The sequence below is a fragment of the Canis lupus genome, chromosome 1 (genome assembly GCF_048164855.1).
Source record: "Canis lupus baileyi chromosome 1, mCanLup2.hap1, whole genome shotgun sequence".
Lineage (NCBI taxonomy): Eukaryota > Metazoa > Chordata > Mammalia > Carnivora > Canidae > Canis > Canis lupus.
Genome location: NC_132838.1, coordinates 107,744,136 through 107,764,698, shown reverse-complemented (window position 1 = coordinate 107,764,698; position 20,563 = coordinate 107,744,136). Strand labels below are relative to the sequence as shown.

Below are 20,563 nucleotides of genomic sequence, written 5' to 3'. Positions count from 1 at the left end.
TTTCTCTCTTTTGCCGCACTTCCATTGTCCGTGGGTCACCGGCTCCGTTTTCTTTGGGCTTTTCATGCTTCCTTCTCCTTCTTTCTGCAGGTCTTCCATTTTTTCTATTCTCTCCATCCCCACCACTTGTTCTCTCTTCTCTCTTCCCCCTAGATTGAGCCCTGCTGGCGGTCTTCACGGAGTATCCCCCATAGGGAGATTTTGCTCCCAAAGTCCTTGCAGGTCCTTGGCCCTTGCACCTCGTGGCCTTGTCTTTCACATGGGCCTCATGCTCATGGAGGACACCTGGGCCGCCGTCAGGACCACCTCAGGGAGTGTCCATGCGAACCACTTGCAGGCCTATCCCCTCCCTTCTGGTAACCAGTCCCCACTCTGGGAGGATCAGCCTCTGGAGCCGGATTTGCCCTTCTGAGGGCCTTGCCACAGCCGGCTGGGTGGGAGAAGGCTGCAGAGTCCCCGGATATAGGGATCACAGATCCCACTTGCAGCTCCCCACACTGGGGAAATAAAGCCATTTGAGAGGAATGGAGTCCAATGCTTGATTCTTGGGGAAAAGGTAGATCCAGATCTTTTTGAGATGGGGGCTGGGTATGGGGTCATTGATCCGTTTGTTGCTGTATTTGAGATAATCTCCAGGTCTGTTCCCCACTTCCCGGCCCACGCTGCCTGTCTCACTCAGGCCCAACATCTCTTGTGTGCACTATTTTGATGGTTCTCACTTCAGTGGGACAGAAACCCCAACTGTCTGCACCCCCCCCCCCCCCTAGTTTCTACTTTCCGGTGGAGAAAGAACTCAGTAATAATAAGCAAATTATTTCCTGGAGTGGGGGTGGTTGGGAGCTATGTACATCTGCTTTGGCAAGAGGGGAACAGATGATGCAAATTTGAGTAGATAACTGCAGAAATGTCTTTAAAGAGTCTAATTAGTGGGAAATTGCAGGCCACGCGCACATGGAATTGAGGCAAATATGCATCATTATACATGCAGTTTAACTAAACAACCCATAACAAAGTAAACTGGTAATGACAAGACTGAACTGACAGCAGTTATTAGTTAAATAGCAGGAAAACCACCAACAGCCATCACATCCAAAAATCAAAACCAAAACATCCTTCCTCCAAATTGGAGGAATTCCAACTATCTGCCATTTTGGTTGTGGAGTAGCTTTGAAATACTGCCAAGTGTTGTGTGGCAACCAGATTTCTCTGGAAGATGCTGAATTAATTCTCCCCAAACCAAGTCGTAATATCAATGACAGTGGTAATATTAGTACAATACTGTTTGACATTTTAAAAATTTCTAATTTCTTACTGCTAGTATACAGAAATATTGCTGACTTGTTTATTGACATATTCTATGACTTTGCTAAACTTTCTTAGTTGTAGTTTAATTTTTGCAGTCTTTGGGATTTCCCCTGTATATAGTCATGCTGTTTGTAAGTAGAGGCAATTTTATTTTATTGTTTCCAATTTGTTTTTTTTCTTTTATCATGGTTAAATAAATAATACAAAATTTACCATTTTAATCTGTTTGAAGCATGCAACTCAGTAGCACTTAGTACTTTGACAAAGTTGTGAGCGATTACCACTATCTCAGTCCAGAAATGCTCATCACTCCAAACAGAAACCTTGACCATTAAGAACTCACTGCGCATTCTTCTTTTCCCCTAGCCCTGCCCACCACCATTCTGCTCTCGAACTCTATGGATTTCCCTATTCTGGATATTTCCTATAAATGGAATCATCACACATCTGGTCCCTTGTGTTTTGACTTCTTTCACTTAGCACAATGTTTTCAAGGTTTCTCCATGTTGAAGCAGAGCTTCATTCCTGCCTGCGGCTGAATAATAGAAGTATGCATATATCCCTTTTGTTTTATCCATCCATCTGTTGATGGACGTTTGTGTGGCTTTCCTGTAATTGTGAATAATGCTATGAACGTTCATGTACAAGTTTTTATTTGAACACGATTTTCAGTTCTTTTGGGTTTAGACCTAGAGTGGAATTTGATATTTCTATGATTAACTTTTTGAGGAACTGTCAAACTGATTTTCATAATGGCCGCAACATTTCATATTCCCCTCAGCGATGCAGGAGTTTCCAGTTTCTTTAAATCCACACCAACCCTTGTTACTTTGCATTCTCTTTGGTTATCGATATCCCGGTGGGTGTAAAGTTGTGTGTCTGTGGGTTTGATTTACATTTCCCTAATGACCGAAGACATTGGAGCTGCTTTTCTTGTGCTTGTTGGCCATTTGTATATCTTGGGAAGGAATGCTGTGTTAGCAATGACCTCAACTCAATCACATCTAACTAGGGATGAGTGGGCCTTGAATGAAGACAAAAATGAAGGCCCTGCTGCCCAAGTCATCATCTGAGGACTACCTGGGCTCAAATAGACATCTCAGAGTTTAGAAAAGACAAATGGTTGTCCTGAAGCTTCTAACTATAAAGGAAGTAGATCCAATAAGGATCAGCCTTTATGGCTCTTGTATATCTCACAGGTGGGAAATTTTGCTGCAGCTGATGCGTCATGACTCACATATGTTAGACTCCTTGGTCTGTGTTCTCCAAGTAGGAAAACGCACCTGAATTCAAATGATAAAGCACACAGTGGGGAAAAGGAAGCCGAAATGACCCTGTTGGGTAGGGGGCCTAGGGCCAACTCAACGGGCTGTTTTGGCTTCTACTATTAAAGGTATAATTGCCGTTTTGCATGTCCATACTGTGACTGTCCCATAAGTGTCAGGGGGTTCTCCTGTCCAGACACTGGGGCATGTCCAGGAGACAGAAACGACAGAATCCCAAAAAGAAAGGGGAAATCACAGTTTTAGAGACTTCAGGGCTGCCGCACGCCCCAGGGAGGCCATTTCTCAGTACAACAGCGCCACCTGCTGACACAACCTCCACGAACACACCTTTTAAGAAAAGGCAGCTATTAATTTGCTGTTAAGTTCTTGAAAGAGGAGGCCCCATCCATGGAGGCCTCCTGATTCTCTAGCTTTACATTTTCATTTTGGGCTAAGTCAAGTAGAACTTGACAACCAGCAAGGTTTGAAATGGTTAAATATAAATGATATATTCAAAAGCACATTGACACTGGTACTGTTGGCAGTAACCTCACTGGCAGGAACTACCCCTCCACTCCACCACCTGAAGCAAAGCCACTGGCTCCATAGGGCCCTCAATTTACAAAGGTTCCCATAAGCGCCTGGGCCTCGGTCGCTGCTGGGTGGGCTAAGTTAAAGGCTTGTGGTATCCACTGTGGTGCGGCAGCCACCCAACCCAAAGCCAACCCTGAAAGACAGATCGAAGTTTATAGTTAAGGTATTGGATGGGACTCCGTTTCCCCTACTTTCCATCTGGTATTACTGATTGTCAGAACAGTTCCCTTAAAAATCCATTTGGAATATATTTCTGACTACCTTTCTCATGTCCTGGTCCACACATCTTAGGCACGTGGTTTGGTCATTGAATGTGGGTATCCCAGAGAGGCTTCATCTCTTCCAGGCCTCCTGGATAATGACTGAGGCCAAAGGGGTGAGGGAGTTACAAAAACTCGTTTTGAAAATGAAGGATTCTGGCCCCTGGCCATTCTTGGGTCATTTTTCTTTCTTTCTACTGGACTGCCTGGAGTTTTACACTCCCTTGGGTGGCAGCCTCACCCAAAATGGGCCAACTAGGGAGTTCAAACAAAACTCTGCTTTAGCCACCAGGATTTTCTTGTTGGCCTGAGATGGTCCTAGATCAGGGGTTGCCAAATTATGGCCTGTGGGATATTCTGGCCCTTGAGCTAAGAATTATTTTTACATCTTTAAAGAGCTATAAAGAAAACAACAACAACAACAAAACAACAAAAAACAAATAACAAAGAATATACAATAGAGACCATATGTCCTGCAAAGCCAAAAATATTTACTATCTGGTCCCTTAAAGGAAAAGTCTGTGACTCCTGTCTAAGCTGCAATACTTGCTGATACCACCCATGTGGCTTAACTAAGCCAATGTGATGGCCAACCAGATCAAAGCTAACAACAAAACCCCTCACCATGCTGCAAGACCTCATTGCAGGGGGGCCAGAGTCTTCCACTCCACATTCACCAAGACCACCAACCTCCCTACACATAGGTCACATCAAATGTCCTTGCTTCTGCCCCCACCCCATAAGGTTGTGAAAGCAACTTAGATCGGGGAACATAGGACATGCCAGGATCCTGACCTCAGGGGTCAAGAAATGGATACCTTGGTACGGAAATGAAAAAGCAAAGGATCCCAGACTAGGAACCAGAAGACCTCAATTCTGTTTCCACCTTGGTCCCTGAGTGGTTATTTGTTCTCAGAGCAGTTCTGTCTCTCCTCAGGGCCTCCTGCAGTATCCACTCCCTGGAAGGAGAGGTGGGCGAAGGAGCCCAGGAAAGGGTCTGTCTGTTGCCTTGCCTAAGTGTTAACAAAAACATGGGGCTTCTTATGGCTCCTGAGACAGGGTCCTCCCTGCCAGGACCCCCACCCCCCAACCTCACACACACACAAAATTACCTTGGAGCTAGAGCCCTATGTGATTTAAGATGTATTATCTCCACTGGTTTTTATCTGACCCCACCAGACTCTTGGCATACCCAGTTTGTAGTGGCCCATCCTGACTCTGTGAGGGGGAAGAGACACAGAAGTGAGGGTGAGGATGGGAGGGGGGACCAGGCCTTCTCCCTGCAGCTCGTTTCCTGAGCCATGTCATCCCAGACCCAGGGTCCCTGGAGAGCAAGGTGGAGGCAGGAAGCCAGGAGGTGGGAAAGCCCTGTGAGTTTCCACCTCTGCCCTTTTTAGGGCTCTCCAGATTGGGTTGTAGAAACCATTACACTGGGGATGCAGGATGAAAAAATTAGAATTTCTACTTATATTTACTTTTTTAACTGAAATAAGCAAAACAAGTTAAGCTTTCCCAATATTAAATCTATAGAACGACATTAGTTCACAAGTAGATTTTCTACATATGTTGGGAATATTTTCTCAAAGAATTGTCACTGATAAGGGAGTGTGATAAGGAATGCTTAGAGACCTCTGAGGTAAATAAAAGGTATGAATGGGCAGGCAGAGATATTTGAGAGGTGATTTGGAAACAGAGTGGGGTGGTGATGGGAACTGCCAGCATTGAACCTCATGGTCCTGATCTTTGGAGATGGGGAGTTGCCCAGAAAGCCACTAAGAAGTGTGGCATTTAGAAGGTGCCTCCACCTCCTGAGTTGCCTTAACTCCATTTGATGTTTGAAGAGGCAGGGTGGTGTTACCTATTCACACAGACAGTGCTAAGTTCTCTAAGACTCCTTGGTCCTGACCCCATAGAAACCAAGTAACCTACTCCCAATGCCCAAGTGGGTGATCAACTCTACGCCAAGAAAGAATTAAGCATGATGGCTAGAGAGGACCTACCTGCCAGGTGCTGTCCGAGGCACACTCCCCTCTTGGAGTAGTGAGATAATTATGAGACATTTAGTTTGGTCACCAAACCAAGTTAGATTTAAGGGTTAACACACTTTCTAGATTGAGTAATACTTATTGCTGCAAAGTTCCCCAATGGCTTGGCTTAACTTCAGAACAAAGAGGAATGTAGAAGCTCCGTATCTGTATCCCAAAGGGAGAAGGAGGTTGGAGTCAACAGATTGGACACTCAGTTCACCAGAGGTTGGTGATTTGGAGGTTATGTGTGTAGACAGAGGCGGATGGAAAGAATGCTGTGTCCACAGCCTGTACATGGGGTCTAAGTGGATCGATTTATTGACTCAGCATTATTATCCCAGCCCATTCTGAGAGGTTAGCCCTGAAGAAGTCAGCCATCCCAGTGATCCAGTTTGGTGGTGGAGTTTGGGGTCTGGAGTGAACACTGTGTATCTCCATGATAACTGGGAAGGCTGGGTCCTAGAAATTGCTATGAAGCTCGTTCCCATGATACCAATATGGTACTCCCTCCTCACAAGGAGAAAGGAGGCACTAGGTCCGGCCCTGTAAATGGCTAAGTGGATTTCTTCATCTGAATTCTCCAATCTCAGAGCAGAGTGTTCCACTCAGCAGAATTGGTACTATTCCAGGAGATAAAGAGCTCCTGAGTTGTCCATTTCCTTCCAAAGCCAAATGAGTGGTAGCTAGGCAGAATTTCCACGTGCCCGCCCCTCCTATCCAGCTGAACCAATTATTTCTGTAGCAAAATGGACACTAATGCCACCAGTTATTAGAGAGGTTTGGTGCCTTGGAAAAAAATGGGTAGTTTCACCAGTTACTGAACAGAGTTCTCATCCTGCTTCTCTTCTTTGGTCTCTGTGTGCAGCTCACTGTTGTCTACGGCTACCGAGGCGGGGCTCACCTGTCTTGAAATTGGCAGGCTGACACTCCTCCTGGAGAATGACGATGTCAGGGATGTAATGACAGGCAGGCTCAACCAGGAAGAGCTCTGACTGCTCCTACTCAGAGGCAGGCTGCACTGCCATGGGGGGAGGTTCAGGTTCAGCCCCCTACCCAGGAGCAGGCTGAGCTGCTTGGATGAGCTCTCACTGTTTTTCTCCTGGGACTTCCCCAGGTGGTGCTTAGGCCACTGTAAGGGCTTGGGAGGCACCGAAGGCATCTTCTTGGGCTGTAGTTTTTCAAGGGGATCAGAAGCAATGTGGTCCTGGAGGTACCACCAGTGGTAAAGTGGGTGGACTGGGATCGGCAGCAAGGTGAGGATGCTGAGGAAGGTGACCCAGCCCAGGGTGCTCTGCAGGTAGGGCTGTTTTACCTCCTGGCTCTGGAGGCAGAGAAAGGAGCAGGGTGGGAGGAAGAGGTGGCAGGTGAGGTGCTTTCAATCTGTGGGATGCAGGGGATTAGGTTCCCCAGGGACTGGGAAGCTGGCTAAAGGGTCTCTGGGGGCAGAGGGAGCCCAGACCTAGGGTCCTGTGGAATGGGAGATCAGACGAGGGTTGACCAGAGTGGGAGGCCAGGTAGGGGAATCTCACCATACTGCTGTTCCAGGCAATGTAGTAAGGGGGCACCATCTGGTAGAGCTGCATGAAGTAGATGGTGGTCAGGGCCAGCAGCCCGGGCAGGGTCACATAGCACCACAGGACAATGAAGAAGGACCACAGCAGGCGGCCCAGATCACTGAATATTTCTTCCCTGACCCTGAGGTGGGGGCAATGGGCATAGATGTCTGGAAGGAGCCCTCCTCTGGCCACCAGGGTCTGAAGGTGCACCTCTTGGGAGGGTGCGCCTGCCAGACCTCTGGTTCTCTCACCAGTTCTCAACTCTTAGTGGCTACCAAGTCCTTCTGGGCCTTCCCTGAGGCTGGGCCCTGCATCTATTCTTCTCATGGGAGCCTCCTGATCCAGGGGGAGTGCAGTGCTCCAGTCCTCTGCCTTCGGACTATCCCATGGGGCCCATGGTAGGGGAACACGAGTCTCCTGATTTCTTTTTTTTTTTTTTTTTTTAAGATTTTATTTATTTATTCATGAGAGACACAGAGAGAGAGAGAGGCAGAGACGCAGGCAGAGGAGAAGCAGGCAGAGGAGAAGCAGGCTCCATGCAGGGAGCCCGATGCGGGACTCGATCCTGGGTCTCCAGGATCACACCCCAGGCTGCAGGCGGCGCCAAACCGCTGCGCCACCGGGGCTGCCCGAGTCTCCTGATTTCTGACTATTCTTTCTGTCAGGACCCACCTGGTTGCCCTCAGATCACTCCCTCCTGCACACCCATGCTATAAGCTAGACCCCCTGCTGCGGGAGGGACAGAGGGAGCAGATCATGTGCCCCCTCTCCTCGGAGACCTGGAATGGGTCTCTGGCTGGGCAGACCCCGGGGCTTGGACATCACCTCCTAGCTCCGTAGATGCAGGCCAGGGCCACATTCTGGAAGGTCACAATGATGACGAGGGTCAGCGGGATCAGGTAGTCATCAAACAAGGACATTATGTAGCTGCCAGCGTGACTGGTGAAGACGAGGCTGCCCAGAAAACCTCCCAAGCAGATGAGCACTGTGGCAAAGGCAGGTTTGGCCACACTGAGGCCTACATGTAGGGCTGGGCCAGGGGTCAAAGTGAGCCCTGGAGACTGGGGTGGTCTAGGGAGAAGGAGCAGTAGGGCAGGGTTTCTGCTGGGGTGAGCATCCACAGTACCTGAGAGCAGCTTAGGATACCTCCTGAAGGTAGAGATGGAGTTCTGGAGGGGAGAGACAATGCCTTCCAAGATCTGTATCGAGGTGCTCAGCCCCATGATGACCAGGGCCAAGAAGAAGAGGATGGCCCAGAAAGAGGCACCAGGGAACAACGAGATGACTTGGGAGAAGGCTACGAATGCCAGGCCAGGGCCCTCCATGAACTGTGGGTGAGAAGGGCTCTCAGGCAGTAGTGGGTCTGGATGAGGGCAATGGAGCAGTGATCGATTAGTAATGTCTTTGTCAGACAGAGGAAAGAGGCACAGAATGGTGGGCTGGGTGGAGGGCAGAATGCTTTTTGCCCTACTTGGTTTCTGGAACTGTGTGAGCTTCAACTCTTGGAGCCTCCTCTAACAAACTGGGATCCTGGGGTTGATGCGAGAATTAAAGTCAAGTGACAACTTAGCAAAGACCCTGGTATATGCACAGTGGTGGTGGTGATGTGACTGTAACTGTTGCCTGCCTCAGATGATGTGTGGGGTGCCTCCCAGTGTCCTCTGGGGCCTTTGGGATGCACTCTCCTGCCCCCACAAACACACCTTTTCCTTCTGCATCTTGATGCTGCAGGATGGAGAGAAGTGGATGACCTGGTATTGGAGGTATTGAGGGAGTTTGCTGATCCAGTCCAAGTAGTCCAGGGTGGTGAGGTATAGCATGTCTTCTGGAGGCTTGGCATCCTGAGGCAGCATACCCCTTTTTATCAGATTCTTCAGCTTCAGGATGCTTCTGAATGGGAATCAGAGGCAAGGAGAGGTGGTGACCTGGCTGGCCCCTCTGCCATCTGCGAACCAGAGCAGCCGGGGACTGGAAGGTGAGTGGGCTGAGATGAGTGCAGTGGAGTCGGGGTGGGGGTGGTGGTGACTGGATGGGGCCTGGAAGCTAATCACATGAACTTGGGGTGAGTTGCCCTGGGAATTCCACCTAAGGGGCAGAAGACTCTATATTTGTAGTAGCTAGGATTCCTCAGTTTAGGGGTTGAACTCTCCCCCGCACCCCACCCCTGCAAAATTCATATGTTCAGGTCCTTAATCCCCCGCTACCTCAGAATGTGAGCCCTATTTTGAAATAGGGTTGTTACAGAGGTAATTAAAGATGAGGTCATATTGGAACAGGGTGGCCTCTGATCCAATGACTGGTGTCCATATAAAAAGGGGAAATTTGGACACACACATACACACACACACTCACACACATAGGGAGAACCCCATGTGAGGCTGAAGGCAGACACCGACAAGCCAGGGAACACCAAAAATTGCCAGCAAATCACCAGAAGAGGCATGAGACAGATTTTCCCCCTTCATCCTCAGAAAGAATCAACCCTGCCAAAACATTGATCTCAGACTTCTGCCTCAGACTGTGAGAGGATAGATTTTTGCTTTGGCCATGCAGTCTGTTGGACTTTGTGATGGCAGCCCTGAAGAACTAATGCACTCAGAATCGTCTTTTTGTTTGTTTGTTTTTTTATTTTTATTTTTTAAAGATTTTATTTATTTATTCATGAGAGAGAGAGAGAGGCAGAGACACAGGCAGAGGGAGAAGCAGGCTCCATGCAGGGAGGCTGATGTGGGACTAGATCCTGGGGCTCCAGGATCAGGCCCTGGGCTGAAGGTAGCGCTAAGCCGCCGAGCCACCTGGGCTGCCCCTGTCTCTCTTTTTGGATCTCAGATTTGAACTGCTGTGATAATCAAACCCGTTCACGATACAGCCTCCTCAACCAGTAGAGCAAAGTCTGTTTAAACTTTTCCCTCCTTCAAGTCTAAATTTCACTCTTTCCTTCACACCTACAGTTACTCACTTTCATGTGCTTGACTAATAACATTAAATACAGGTATTTCTTTGTAATAAAAGAGAAATATATGTTTTGTGTGTTGTCACTTGCATGTCACTGTGTTATGATTTTTTATTTCTTACTTTTCTTCCCTCGTTTTTTTGGCAATGAATCTACATTGCTGAATGTATGTCTAGTTTGTTGTTCCTGACTGCTGCCCCCTGATGCATTAGCAACCCACATTTTATACTCTATTTCCCAAATAATAACCCCACTACCTGTGATTACAAACATTGCCAAAATAACCATCCATTAGCAGGGCTTGTATGAGGATTTCTCTAGGATACACACTTGGGAATAGGGATCACTGGGCCATAAATGCTGTACTTGTTTAATTTAAGGAAATGCTAACAGATCCTCAGGTGTCTTCTGTTTTCCTGATTAGAAATCTTCTCTGATAATCCATACCTCCACATGTCCTTACCTAAAGAGAGAGTAACCTATAGCTTTGCTACTCTAGGTGGAAGCTTCATGGAGGGGCAACATCACTTGGGAACTTGTTAGAAGTGCAGAATCTTGGGTGCATCTCAGATTTACTGATTAAGCTAATGCCGATTCATAATGCCCACTGCAGTTTGAGAAGCTCTATATAATGGAGGGCAAGGGGCTCATGTGGCAGTTCTTTTAGGGCCACCACTAATATGATACCCAGTAGACACATATGGCCGTGTCATCTAAAATTAATTAACACAATATAAAATGAAAAATTAAGTTCCTTGGTCACATTTGCCATATTTGGCCACATTTACCACATCTCAAGTACTTAATAGCTACTTGTGGCTGGTGTCTATGATAGTGGATAGTGCAGGTATAGAATGTTTCTGGCATCACAAAGAGTTCTACTGGACAGCTCTGCTCTAGAAGATAATGGTTCTCACTGGAATCAACCAAGAACCTTTTAAAAAACAAACTCAAGGGCATCTGGGTGGCTCAGGGGTTGAGCATCTACCTTTGGCTCAGGTCATGATCCTGGGGTCCTGGGATCAAGTCTTGTATCAGGTTCCCCGCAGGGAGCCTGCTTCTCCCTCTGCCTATGTCTGCCTTTCTGTGTCTTTCATGAATAAATAACATCTTAAAAAATAAAAATTTAAAAACTCAGTTTTTATTATGCTATAACTTAGAGACAATAAAGGCACAGATATTAAATGTACACTTCAGTGAGTATTAACAAATAACTCAAGATATGGAGTATTTCCATCACTCCACAGAATTACTTTGGGCCCCTATCCAGTGCACTCTCTCCATTCCAGAGGCAACTAGGGATTTCCATCATGACACATTTATTTAGCCTATTCTCAGATTTCATATAGATTCATATAGTGTGTATAGTCTTTTAGGTCTGGCTTGTTACATTCAATATAGTGTCTGAAGTTCATGTTGGTGCACATATCAATAGTACATTTTTATTGGTAAATAATATTCCATTGGTTGTATGAATACAACAACACATGGAGATTTGTTATCTGTTCACCTCCTGACAGACATTTGGGTTACTTGGAGTTTTGGCCATTATAAATAAAGCCCAAGGGCAAGGTTTCCTGCTCCAGTTCTCTCTCCTCTTCTGCAACTCCAATTATACATCTATTAGTCCTCTAGGTCACTGAGGTCTTCTCCAGTCTTTCTCATTCCTTTTTTTTTTTTTTCTATGCTTCACTTTGTAGAACTTTTATTTACCTGTTCTCAAATTAACTGATCCTTTATTCTTCTGGTTCCAATCTAAACTAAGTACATACAGTGAAACTTTGTTTTCATCTATTTTTTGAGTTCTTGAATTTCCATGTGGTCCTTTTTTAGGTTTTCCATATCTTCCCTAAAATATCTCCATGGATTCTATTTTATTCATCTTTCCTCATAAATCCCTTAACATATTTGTAATTTTTATTTTTATTTATTTATGATAGTCATACAGAGAGAGAGAGAGAGGCAGAGACATAGGCAGAGGGAGAAGCAGGCTCCATGCACTGGGAGCCTGACGTGGGATTCGATCCCGGGTCTCCAGGATGGCACCCTGGGCCAAAGGCAGGCGCCAAACCGCTGCGCCACCCAGGGATCCCCCCTTAACATATTTGTAATGGTTATTTTAACATTCTTGTCTGCTAATTCTGATGTCTGGATGACCTTTGGGTCTTCTTTTTTCTCTTGGCTATGGATTATATTTTCCTGGGTTTGGAATGTCGTGAGGGTTTTTAATTCCATGTTGGATGTCACATAGAGAACAACAAAGGAGAAAGGCATGTTATTTGTTTTATTTTGTGTAGTCTCAATAAATTTTAGCCTTTATTCCAACAGGCAGCTAGAGCAAGGGCTATCTATTTGGAGTTTTCAAAGCACTGAGGAGCTCTGGGGTGGATGGTAATTTTAATTAGTTGACTCTTTTCTCTGCCTTCAAATGGGATTAAAGAGGGCTCACTTTGCCTTTGAACCATGTCCCCAACTTTCTGCACAACACCCTCACCCCGGGCGAGGACTGATTTCTTTGATGTTGTCATTATTTAGGTTGAAGTGGCTGTAGATGTTTTTGGTTTATCTTTGTATTCAGCTCCAGTGGAGCCACACATCTGAGCACAATGACCATGCATAGCTCCTCTGCTAGCTCTTTGTTGCAGTTTCTGCCGCTTCTCCAAAACAATTCCTGGGAATAGAGAGGAAAGCTGTTGTGTTGAGCAGTTTATTTAGTTGTTGGGGCTTGTTGTGATTCCCACACCTATTGGCAGCCCATTCTGTTATTAAATGCTTGCATAGTTTCTTCTTATCTGTGCAAAGTCCTCCATCCATGACAGGCCTGTACCTCCAGCCACATGTACCTGGGTCAGGCGCTTACCCCCAGGTGTAAAGGCATTCATGGCTCTTTGCTCACATATGATGAAGTCATCACTCTCCAGGATTTAGTTCATTAGGGCTCCTCTGTGTCCACTGCTCTTCAGTAATGTTACAGGAAAATATTATTTTTATTTTTTCCATTCTTAAAGTTGCTGCTATCAAGGAAGCATGCACTTTTGCGGCCTTCAACATCTCAACTGGAAGAAAAAGTCCATCTTGAAGATTAAAAAAAAAAAAAAAACCCAATGCCTGAATGCACCCCAGATCAACTAAATCAGAACTTCTGGAAGTGAGATTCAAGTGTCTAAGTGTTTTCTAAGGCTCCCCAAATGATTCCAACATGCAACCTACACCAGTAACCATCAACTGTGGCTCAGAATGCTGTAACGACCTCCTTTGTGAGTTCAATAATTGATTTTGAAATCTTTTTTACACCATTTGCAATTGATGGAAACCTTTGGTATTGTCTCTGGGACTACTTTCTTTTTTTTTTCTTTTTAATTTTTATTTATTTATGATAGTTACAGAGAGAGAGAGAGGCAGAGACACAGGCAGAGGGAGAAGCAGGCTCCATGCACCGGGACCCGATGTGGGATTCGATCCCGGGTCTCCGGGATAGCGCCCTGGGCCAAAGGCAGGCGCCAAACCGCTGCGCCACCCAGGGATCCCTGGGACTACTTTCTTATCTATAAAGTGATGGATATAAGTTTATAATTTGGCAGTTTTCTCTGAGAATGTGATATTACTACAACTATTATTATTGTTGTTGTTCTTATCATTATTATCTTTGGAGAGGTTTGAAGGCCCATAAAGCTGGGGGATTGCTAAGATCCAGGGAAGGAGACCTCTTGCTGGGCCTGCAAGGCTGTGATTACTTACTTCTCAACACAGCTGTGGCCACTGGTGCTGGTCCAGAACCCCAGCACTATAAAGATGATGGATGTGGCCAGCAGTGAAGTCACCAGGTTGACCAGGGCCACCAAGGAGGCCACCTGGATATAGTTGTCTTCTCCAACCTTGTAGGAGGAGAAGCTGATGGTGATGCCCATGCCCAGGCCCAAGGAATAGAGTACATGGCCTCCTGCCTGACGCCACAGGTCCAGTGAGGCCCAAGATGAGAACTGTGAATGGAGATGAGAGAGACATTTGAGGGTCAGTTTGAGAGTGGACCCACTGGTTAGCTGGAAGAGGGTGAGCTGGGGTGGATAGCAGAGGGTGAGGGGCAGGCTGGATGCAGAAAGAAAGTTGTCTGTGAAGGAGAGTCAGAGAAGCCCTGTGGAGTTGGGGGAGGGAGAAGTTTTGGAGTCCCCAGCCTCACCTCTGTGGTCACCATATGTCTGAGGCTGGCAGTTGCACCCTCCAAGAAGAGACCTCGGATGAGGAAGCAGAAGAGGAGGATGTAGGGGAGGAATACCGTGAAAATCAGCATCTGGCCAGGTGAGTCAGGATAGAAACCAGGAGTCAGGAGAAGTTCAGAGGAAGGGGAGGCAGATGCAAGCATTAACAGGGAACAAAGTTCAGCAGGAGTAGAGAGATGGGGATGAGCCAGGTGAAGGTGGCCTGGGTGGAATATGAGGGAGTTGTAGGAGGATTATTCTAGGTAGACAACAGTGTTGTTTGGAGCAGGGCGGTGGCGGGGCGGGGGTGGGGGGCTGAATCCACCAATAAGCTGCTCAGGGGTGAGGGGTGAGATCACAAGTAAACATTTTTTTTTAAAGATTTTATTTATTCATGAGAGAGAGCGAGAGCAAGAGAGGGAGAGAGAAAGAGAGACAGAGAGAGAGGCAGAGGGAGAAACAGGCTCTATGCAGGGAGCCTGACGTGGGACTCGATCCCGGATCTCCAGGATCACACCCTGGGCTGAAGGCAGCACTAAACCACTGAGCCACCCGGGCTGCCCAAGATGGTTTTTAAATGGTAGGGCTGTTGGACATTATTAACTCATAAGCCTGGGTTTTTATGGTCCATGCATGAGTTAAGGCTGCAGGTCATAGGCAAAGGGTGAGGAAAAGCAATGAAAAGACTTTGGGAGGAAATAACATGGTCAATAGGAATTTTAAAGTATTTTTGGTTCTTTTTGCTCTGGGGTAGGAGGGTACGCCCCCTCTCTGTGTGCCCCTACTAAGTCTTTAATAAAATCTGCTTTTGAGGCACCTGGGTGGCTCAGTGGTTGAGCATCTGCCTTTGGCTCAGGGTGTGATCCCAGGTCCTGGGACCGAGTCTCACATCAGTCTCCCCGTGGGGAGCCTGCTTCTCCCTCTGCCTGTGTCTCTGCCTCTCTCTGTGTGTCTTTCATGAATAAATAAATATTTTTAAAAATCTGCTTTTGTGTGAGTGGTTTATCTTGCAGGCTGTGGAGAGACAGTGAGGTGAGCCTCCAGGGATGCATGGATATATGCAGGGGCCAGAAGTCGCAGGTAAAGTTAACCAAAATGACCTGATACATATCCTGAAATAAATTGTCCATGTAAGGAGAATATGATCCAGGTGCCAGGGACACGGACTGGAAGTATGGATTGGAATAAAATAAATGGGAAACTCTAGAGAGGAGCCAGTGCCAATCAGCTCTTTTAGGGATTAACAGACACTGTCAACATGCAGGCAGGTGCAGAACGCAAGGCTGGGGTTGGTGGAGATAAGCTATGGTCTGCTCTAAAATGTCATCACTGCTGTGACTTGGGGGTGCGAGATGGTGAAGAGGGAGTCAGGTCAGTACAAGGCCCTTGTTCCTTCAATGAATGAGAGAGGAGCGGCTCTTTGTGAGAGGAGTGGTTGATGCCAACGTCACCTGGGGAGATTATAGCATTCTCCTCAGGACACCGGGATGGTGGAGCCTGTCCTCTAGGAGTATAGGAGGGTCATGAGGATTAGAGAAGAGTGGTCAACAAGAAGGAGTTAGATGTGTCTGGGTGGGAAGCCTGAGAATATTTGGATTCATGAACATGAAGGGGTAGTGGGGCTGGTGGTCAGGTTGGCTTACCGGCATTGGAGTCTTTAGCCCTGTGATCATGATTAAGAAAAGGAGGCACCAGGCTGCGAAGATGCCCAGGGTGAGGTGCACGACCAGGGACTCTACCCCTTCCTCAATGTGGCCCGAGGCACTCAGTGTGGTGTGGTACCAGAAGTACTGGTGGGACACAGTCTGAAGGCAAGAGAGGTCTGGGGGAACGCAGGCGTTTAGGAACCACCTCACTTGGTGTCTGCCTCTGCTCTTTGCTTCCTCCCCTTGGGCTCTCACTCCCTGTCTCTTGCTCCTTGGTGCCCTTGCCTCCCTTGGCCATGCTGGCCTTCTCTCTCCCTCTCCTCACCAGTAACATTGATGGTCTTCACCAGTGGGCACTGGTTCCAGGGCAAGGAATTATCAAAGGAGTTGCCCAGGTAGGAAATGCTCCAGGTGATGATGATGCTGTTATACAAGCTTATCAAGATGCACACCTAGGGGTGGACAGAGTGGGCCTGAGGGGCAGGATGGACAGAGATGGGGGATCTGGACACTGCAAGGGGTGAGTTGGGATGCCTCTTGGCTGGGCCCCTCATTCACCAATATGCTAGCGTATCCTATGCCGCCCAGCCAGGGGACGAGCTGCTTCCAGACCCGGATGTTGTCCATACGCAGCCAATGCCCCATGATCATCTCCATGTACAAGAGGGGGATCCCGAACAAGAGGAGCATGAAGAAGTACATCAGGATAAAGTTGCCTGAAGAAGGGAGCCAGGAGCTGTGCTCAGGCAGCCAGCAGTCCTGGCCCCCCTCCTCTCATCCCCTTGAAGTCCAGGTAGACCTCCACTTCTGCCCTCCCCCAGGACCCAGGAGTCCGGGCTCCAAGCCTTGAAACTCCTTCCTTAAACTCAGGATCTAGGCCCCTGGCCTTACCTCCTCCGTTCCGATGACACAGGTAAGGGAAGCGCCATATGCTGCCTAGCCCAATGGTGAAGGCAACCTGCATCAAGGTTTTCTTTGTTTTTTTAGTCTGAGCAAAGTAGTTTTGGGTCTTGGTAGCCAGAATCTCCTTGACTGTGAGCTTCCTGGGCAGGGATGAGGAAGTTTTGGTTTCTTTGGGAGCCTCTTCCTCTGACAGTTCTTCAAGGGACTCCATGTCCTTCTTCTTACAGGCCAACTAACTCCTGAGAGAAGCATGGGGTAACCAAGAATAATAGACTGTAAGGGCTATGTCTCAGGTAGCATCCTATAAAAATTCATGGTTGCAGGGTTTTATAGCAACAAAGGGCCAGAATTTAACTCTTGACCCTTCTCACTGGTTGACTTTGAGCAAATAACTTCATCTCTCTGAGACTCAGGTTAGTTTTTCTTTTTTTCCTCCCTCATCTTACAAGTACAGATGAATTTCAAAATATTTAATAACTGTTACAGTGTGAGCACCAATCAGAATGAATGCCAGCCATAATCGCTGGAGTGTCAGTTTAACATCAGCCCAGGCTGATAGGATTAAAATGACGTAATGGGAGAGCCAAGGACACAGCAAACACTCCAGCACTCAGGTTCCTTTCCTTTCTCCTTCTGGTCCACTTGGCCCAGCTCTGGGCCCGCGGTTCCCAAACCTGCCTATCACAATCATGAGCTCTCAAAACACACAGATTCCTGCCTTTCAATCTGCTAGCTCCATTCTTCCAGACGCTGACTCAGTAGATTTAAGGTGGAGTTAGGTTAGAGGATTGGCAGAATTAAAATGTTTCCTTGGGGTTCCATTTCTGGAAAGGCAGCACGAGGGCTCTGTGGACACATTCCCTAACGAAACAAGCACAACATGTTGCAAAGAAACATTTAAAGTCTCTAGAAATTGTCCTAAGGGCATGTAGAAAATGAAGAAATATTTATTCAAGAAAATCTAGTAAAACTCACTAAGAACACTGAGAGTCGTTGGCATTGGACTCCACAGCCTGCTCCCTCCCTCCTCACTCCCAGCCCAGTGCTATGGAAATGGCACAGGGTTCCCTCTCTCCCTAGATCCCACACAGAGTCAGAGTGATGGCATCTTCCCAGGAGGGGCAGACCACCAGCATTTCGCATTCCTTTTTGGTGACATGTTGCAGATACTCAATTCCAGGCAAGTGCGGTATAAGTAAAGGTCAGGAGCCCCCTTCTTCCACTCAGCCCTCATTTGTGGCATGGCATACTGGGAAGACCAGGGCCCTGGTTTCCCCCGATCCCAGCTCATTGGTGAGGGGAGGTTATGAGCTAGGAGGGGTAAGTCAGTAAGACCAGAGGCTAATGCTCCACATAGTACCCTGCTCCAAAGCACTCAGAGAGAAGCACACCCCTGTTCCCATCCAGGTCTGGAGATCTTGTCCTGGGAGAGACAGCTGGGGGCTCAGATGAGGAACGCGAGAAAGGCAGCAGCAGTGAGAAGGAAGGCAGCGAGGATGAGCGCTCAGGCAGTGAGAGTGAACGCAAGAGGGTGACAGGGACCAGGCGAGTGACAAGAGTGGTAGCGGCAAGGATGAGAGCAGTGAAGAGGAGGCCCGGGCTGCTAGGGACAAAGAGGAGATCTTTGGCAGTGATGCAGATTCAGAAGACGATGCGGATTCTGATGATGAGGACAGAGGCCAAGCCCGTGGCAGTGACAACGATTCGGACAGTGGCAGTGATGGGGGTGGCCAGCGGAGCCGGAGCCGCAGCGCCAGTCCCTTCCCCAGTGGCAGTGAGCACTCCGCCCAGGAGGATGGCAGTGAAGCTGCAGCTTCTGATTCCAGTGAAGCTGACAGTGACAGTGACTGAGTCCCAGGCCCTTCAGGGTTGGTGCAGACACGATTATAATAATGCAAGAATTATGCGCAGAAGGCACTTTGAGTGGTCTGTTGAGTGGTCTGTTTGCAAACCCTTCGCTTTGTTTCCCTCCTCTCCTCCAGGCCTTGCTGTTAATAAAGCCAACTTCTTTCCCTTAAAAAAAAAAAAAAAAAAAAAGATAAACTGCAGGCTGGTAATACACTTGCCAAACCAAGGAAAGAGACAGCTAACAAGATCCTTTCCGGGGTCAGAACAAACTTCAAGCATTGAGTTAAAAAACTACTCCCCAAAAGGAGCCCAAATTTAATTAGATTGTGCACCAGACCATTGTCAAAAACACCAAAGCAATCGGCTAGAAATTAGTGGGTCGAAAAATGATAAAGAGCTTTGTCACCAGAAGCCCTGTACCGCAGGAAATATTACTGCAGATTCCTCTGAGAGGGGAAATGATTTTAGATGGAAGGTCAGACATGCAGAAAGGAATCAAGAGTAATGACAATGTAAATCTGTGGATAAGACCAAGACTGCACAAGAACAGTAACAGCAACATCTTATTTGGTCTTAATAAGTGAGGAATAAGAATTACGTGACATCAGAGATTAGGAGGGCAGCAAATGGGAGAATTGCTTTATATAAGTACTCCCTGCTCAGCGAGGAGGAGGATAAAAGTACTGAAAGCAGGGTACAGGAGCTCTCACAGAACCCCCCCTCAACTTAGCTCCTAGCTGCTTCTGACCAGTCATGGAGCCCTTAGGTACTGTTAAAGAAACTTATAAAATTGCCTCAGGAAAGAGCATCAGGTGGCCCCCACACTCCTACCCCAGAAGTCTGTGGGATGCTGTTCTGCCTAAGATAACAGATCTAAGTGCGCTGCGGTGTTTGCAAGAAAACACAAAAATTTGCAGCTCAGCAGTAGTCACAGGATGTAGAACTTCCGCCTTTATACTCTAGAGATGACGTCACTAATGCAATCTGCGGAGAGTGGTTTCCAGTTCCCAGTCCCCCTGAAGCAGAGCGGCCGCTGCAGTATGGTCACATCGAAACCAGACAAGAACATGCCAGAAGGGATGGGATGGTCAAGAAAGGAAATACAGCTGACTTAATCTTTAATTAATCACCCAGACTCATGAGACCCTTACCCTGAATTTTCACTCCTTTTTCTCTTTCTTTCTTTCTTTCTTTCTTTCTTTCTTTCTTTCTTTCTTTCTTTCTTTCTTTCTTCTTTCTTTCTTTCTTTCTTTCTTTCTTTCTTTCTTTCTTTCCTTTCTTTCTTTTCTTCTTTCTTCTTTCTTCTTTCTTTCTTTTCTTTCTTTCTTTCTTTCTTTTCTTTTCTTTCTTTCTCTTTCTTTCTTCTTTCCTCTTTCTCTTCTTTCCTTCTTTTTTTCTTTCTTCTTTCTTTTCTTTTTTTTTCACGTCAGACGGGTAATGTGCCGTGGTGGTAACAAGGTTTGAGGGGGGCACATGTCACACAACAGCGTGAGCACCCAATCATCATGCTCATGAACTACAAAAGGATCCAAATTTTCACCCTTTAAAAGCCCCTATTTGCAAGTCATCAGGGAACTCAAGACTTTTTGACATTAGCTCCTGGTTCTCTTGGGTATCACTGGACGGTAAATCTTTCCTCACTGCAAAAGCTTGGTGCCAGTTTTTATTGGCTTGCTGAGTATCAAGTGGATGAATTCTTGTTAGGTTTGCTTACAGTACCAATAAACATCATTTGATAAAACATTTATATTTAATATCTAGGGGAACCATTAAAAGAATAAAAGTAAAGTATAACTTCTAAGCTGTGAGAAAAAATAGACTAATAAAAAACAAGCAATGCACAAAGAATGCAAGAAGAAGAGAAAAAGTAATATAGAGTAAATAGGACAGGTACAAAATGCCTCATTAAATGGTATATTTAAACATAAACAGGGCAGCCTGGGTGGCTCAGCAGCGGTTTTAGTGCCACCTTCACCCCAGGGTGTGATCCTGGAGACCCGGGTTTGAGTC

General features: G+C 46.9%; 2 protein-coding genes, 1 long non-coding RNA gene and 1 other non-coding gene across 20 annotated transcripts in view; 2 read left to right on the top strand and 2 right to left on the bottom strand.

Annotated features, from left to right (window-relative positions):
* Positions 1-525, top strand: part of TRPM4 (transient receptor potential cation channel subfamily M member 4) — a 42,614-nt gene extending 42,089 nt beyond the window's left edge. For all 5 annotated transcript variants that reach the window (XR_012005273.1, XM_072771606.1, XM_072771626.1 and 2 more), the window contains one exon: positions 154-525. Coding sequence is in view for 4 of the 5 variants with exons in the window: in XM_072771606.1 (XP_072627707.1) it covers positions 154-158 (5 nt within the window). In the remaining variant the exon portion in view is untranslated. The remainder of the gene's footprint in view (positions 1-153) is intronic.
* The window catches only part of LOC140602354 (orphan sodium- and chloride-dependent neurotransmitter transporter NTT5-like), a 95,034-nt gene continuing 74,684 nt past the window's right edge, over positions 214-20,563 (bottom strand). For 6 of the 13 annotated variants that reach the window (XM_072771768.1, XM_072771747.1, XM_072771739.1 and 3 more), the window contains 11 exons: positions 16,694-16,944; positions 16,361-16,518; positions 16,128-16,254; positions 15,800-15,978; positions 14,138-14,248; positions 13,699-13,940; positions 8,711-8,897; positions 8,134-8,335; positions 7,833-7,992; positions 6,981-7,146; positions 214-6,772 (listed from right to left, as the gene is read on the bottom strand). In XM_072771768.1, coding sequence (XP_072627869.1) covers positions 6,266-6,772; positions 6,981-7,146; positions 7,833-7,992; positions 8,134-8,335; positions 8,711-8,897; positions 13,699-13,940; positions 14,138-14,248; positions 15,800-15,978; positions 16,128-16,254; positions 16,361-16,518; positions 16,694-16,916 — 2,262 coding nt within the window. In that variant the 5' untranslated portion in view covers positions 16,917-16,944 and the 3' untranslated portion in view covers positions 214-6,265. Of the gene's footprint in view, positions 6,773-6,980; positions 7,147-7,832; positions 7,993-8,133; positions 8,336-8,710; positions 8,898-13,698; positions 13,941-14,137; positions 14,249-15,799; positions 15,979-16,127; positions 16,255-16,360; positions 16,519-16,693; positions 16,945-20,563 lie in introns of those variants that run through there. The other 7 variants (XM_072771801.1, XM_072771824.1, XM_072771779.1 and 4 more) reach the window with 7 other exon arrangements.
* On the top strand, positions 8,874-13,500 carry LOC140602399 (uncharacterized). The gene is made up of 2 exons (XR_012005360.1): positions 8,874-8,982; positions 12,969-13,500. It is a non-coding gene; the product is annotated as an uncharacterized lncRNA (long non-coding RNA).
* On the bottom strand, positions 19,978-20,081 carry LOC140609034 (small nucleolar RNA U13). The gene has a single exon (XR_012011038.1). It is a non-coding gene; the product is annotated as a small nucleolar RNA U13 (small nucleolar RNA).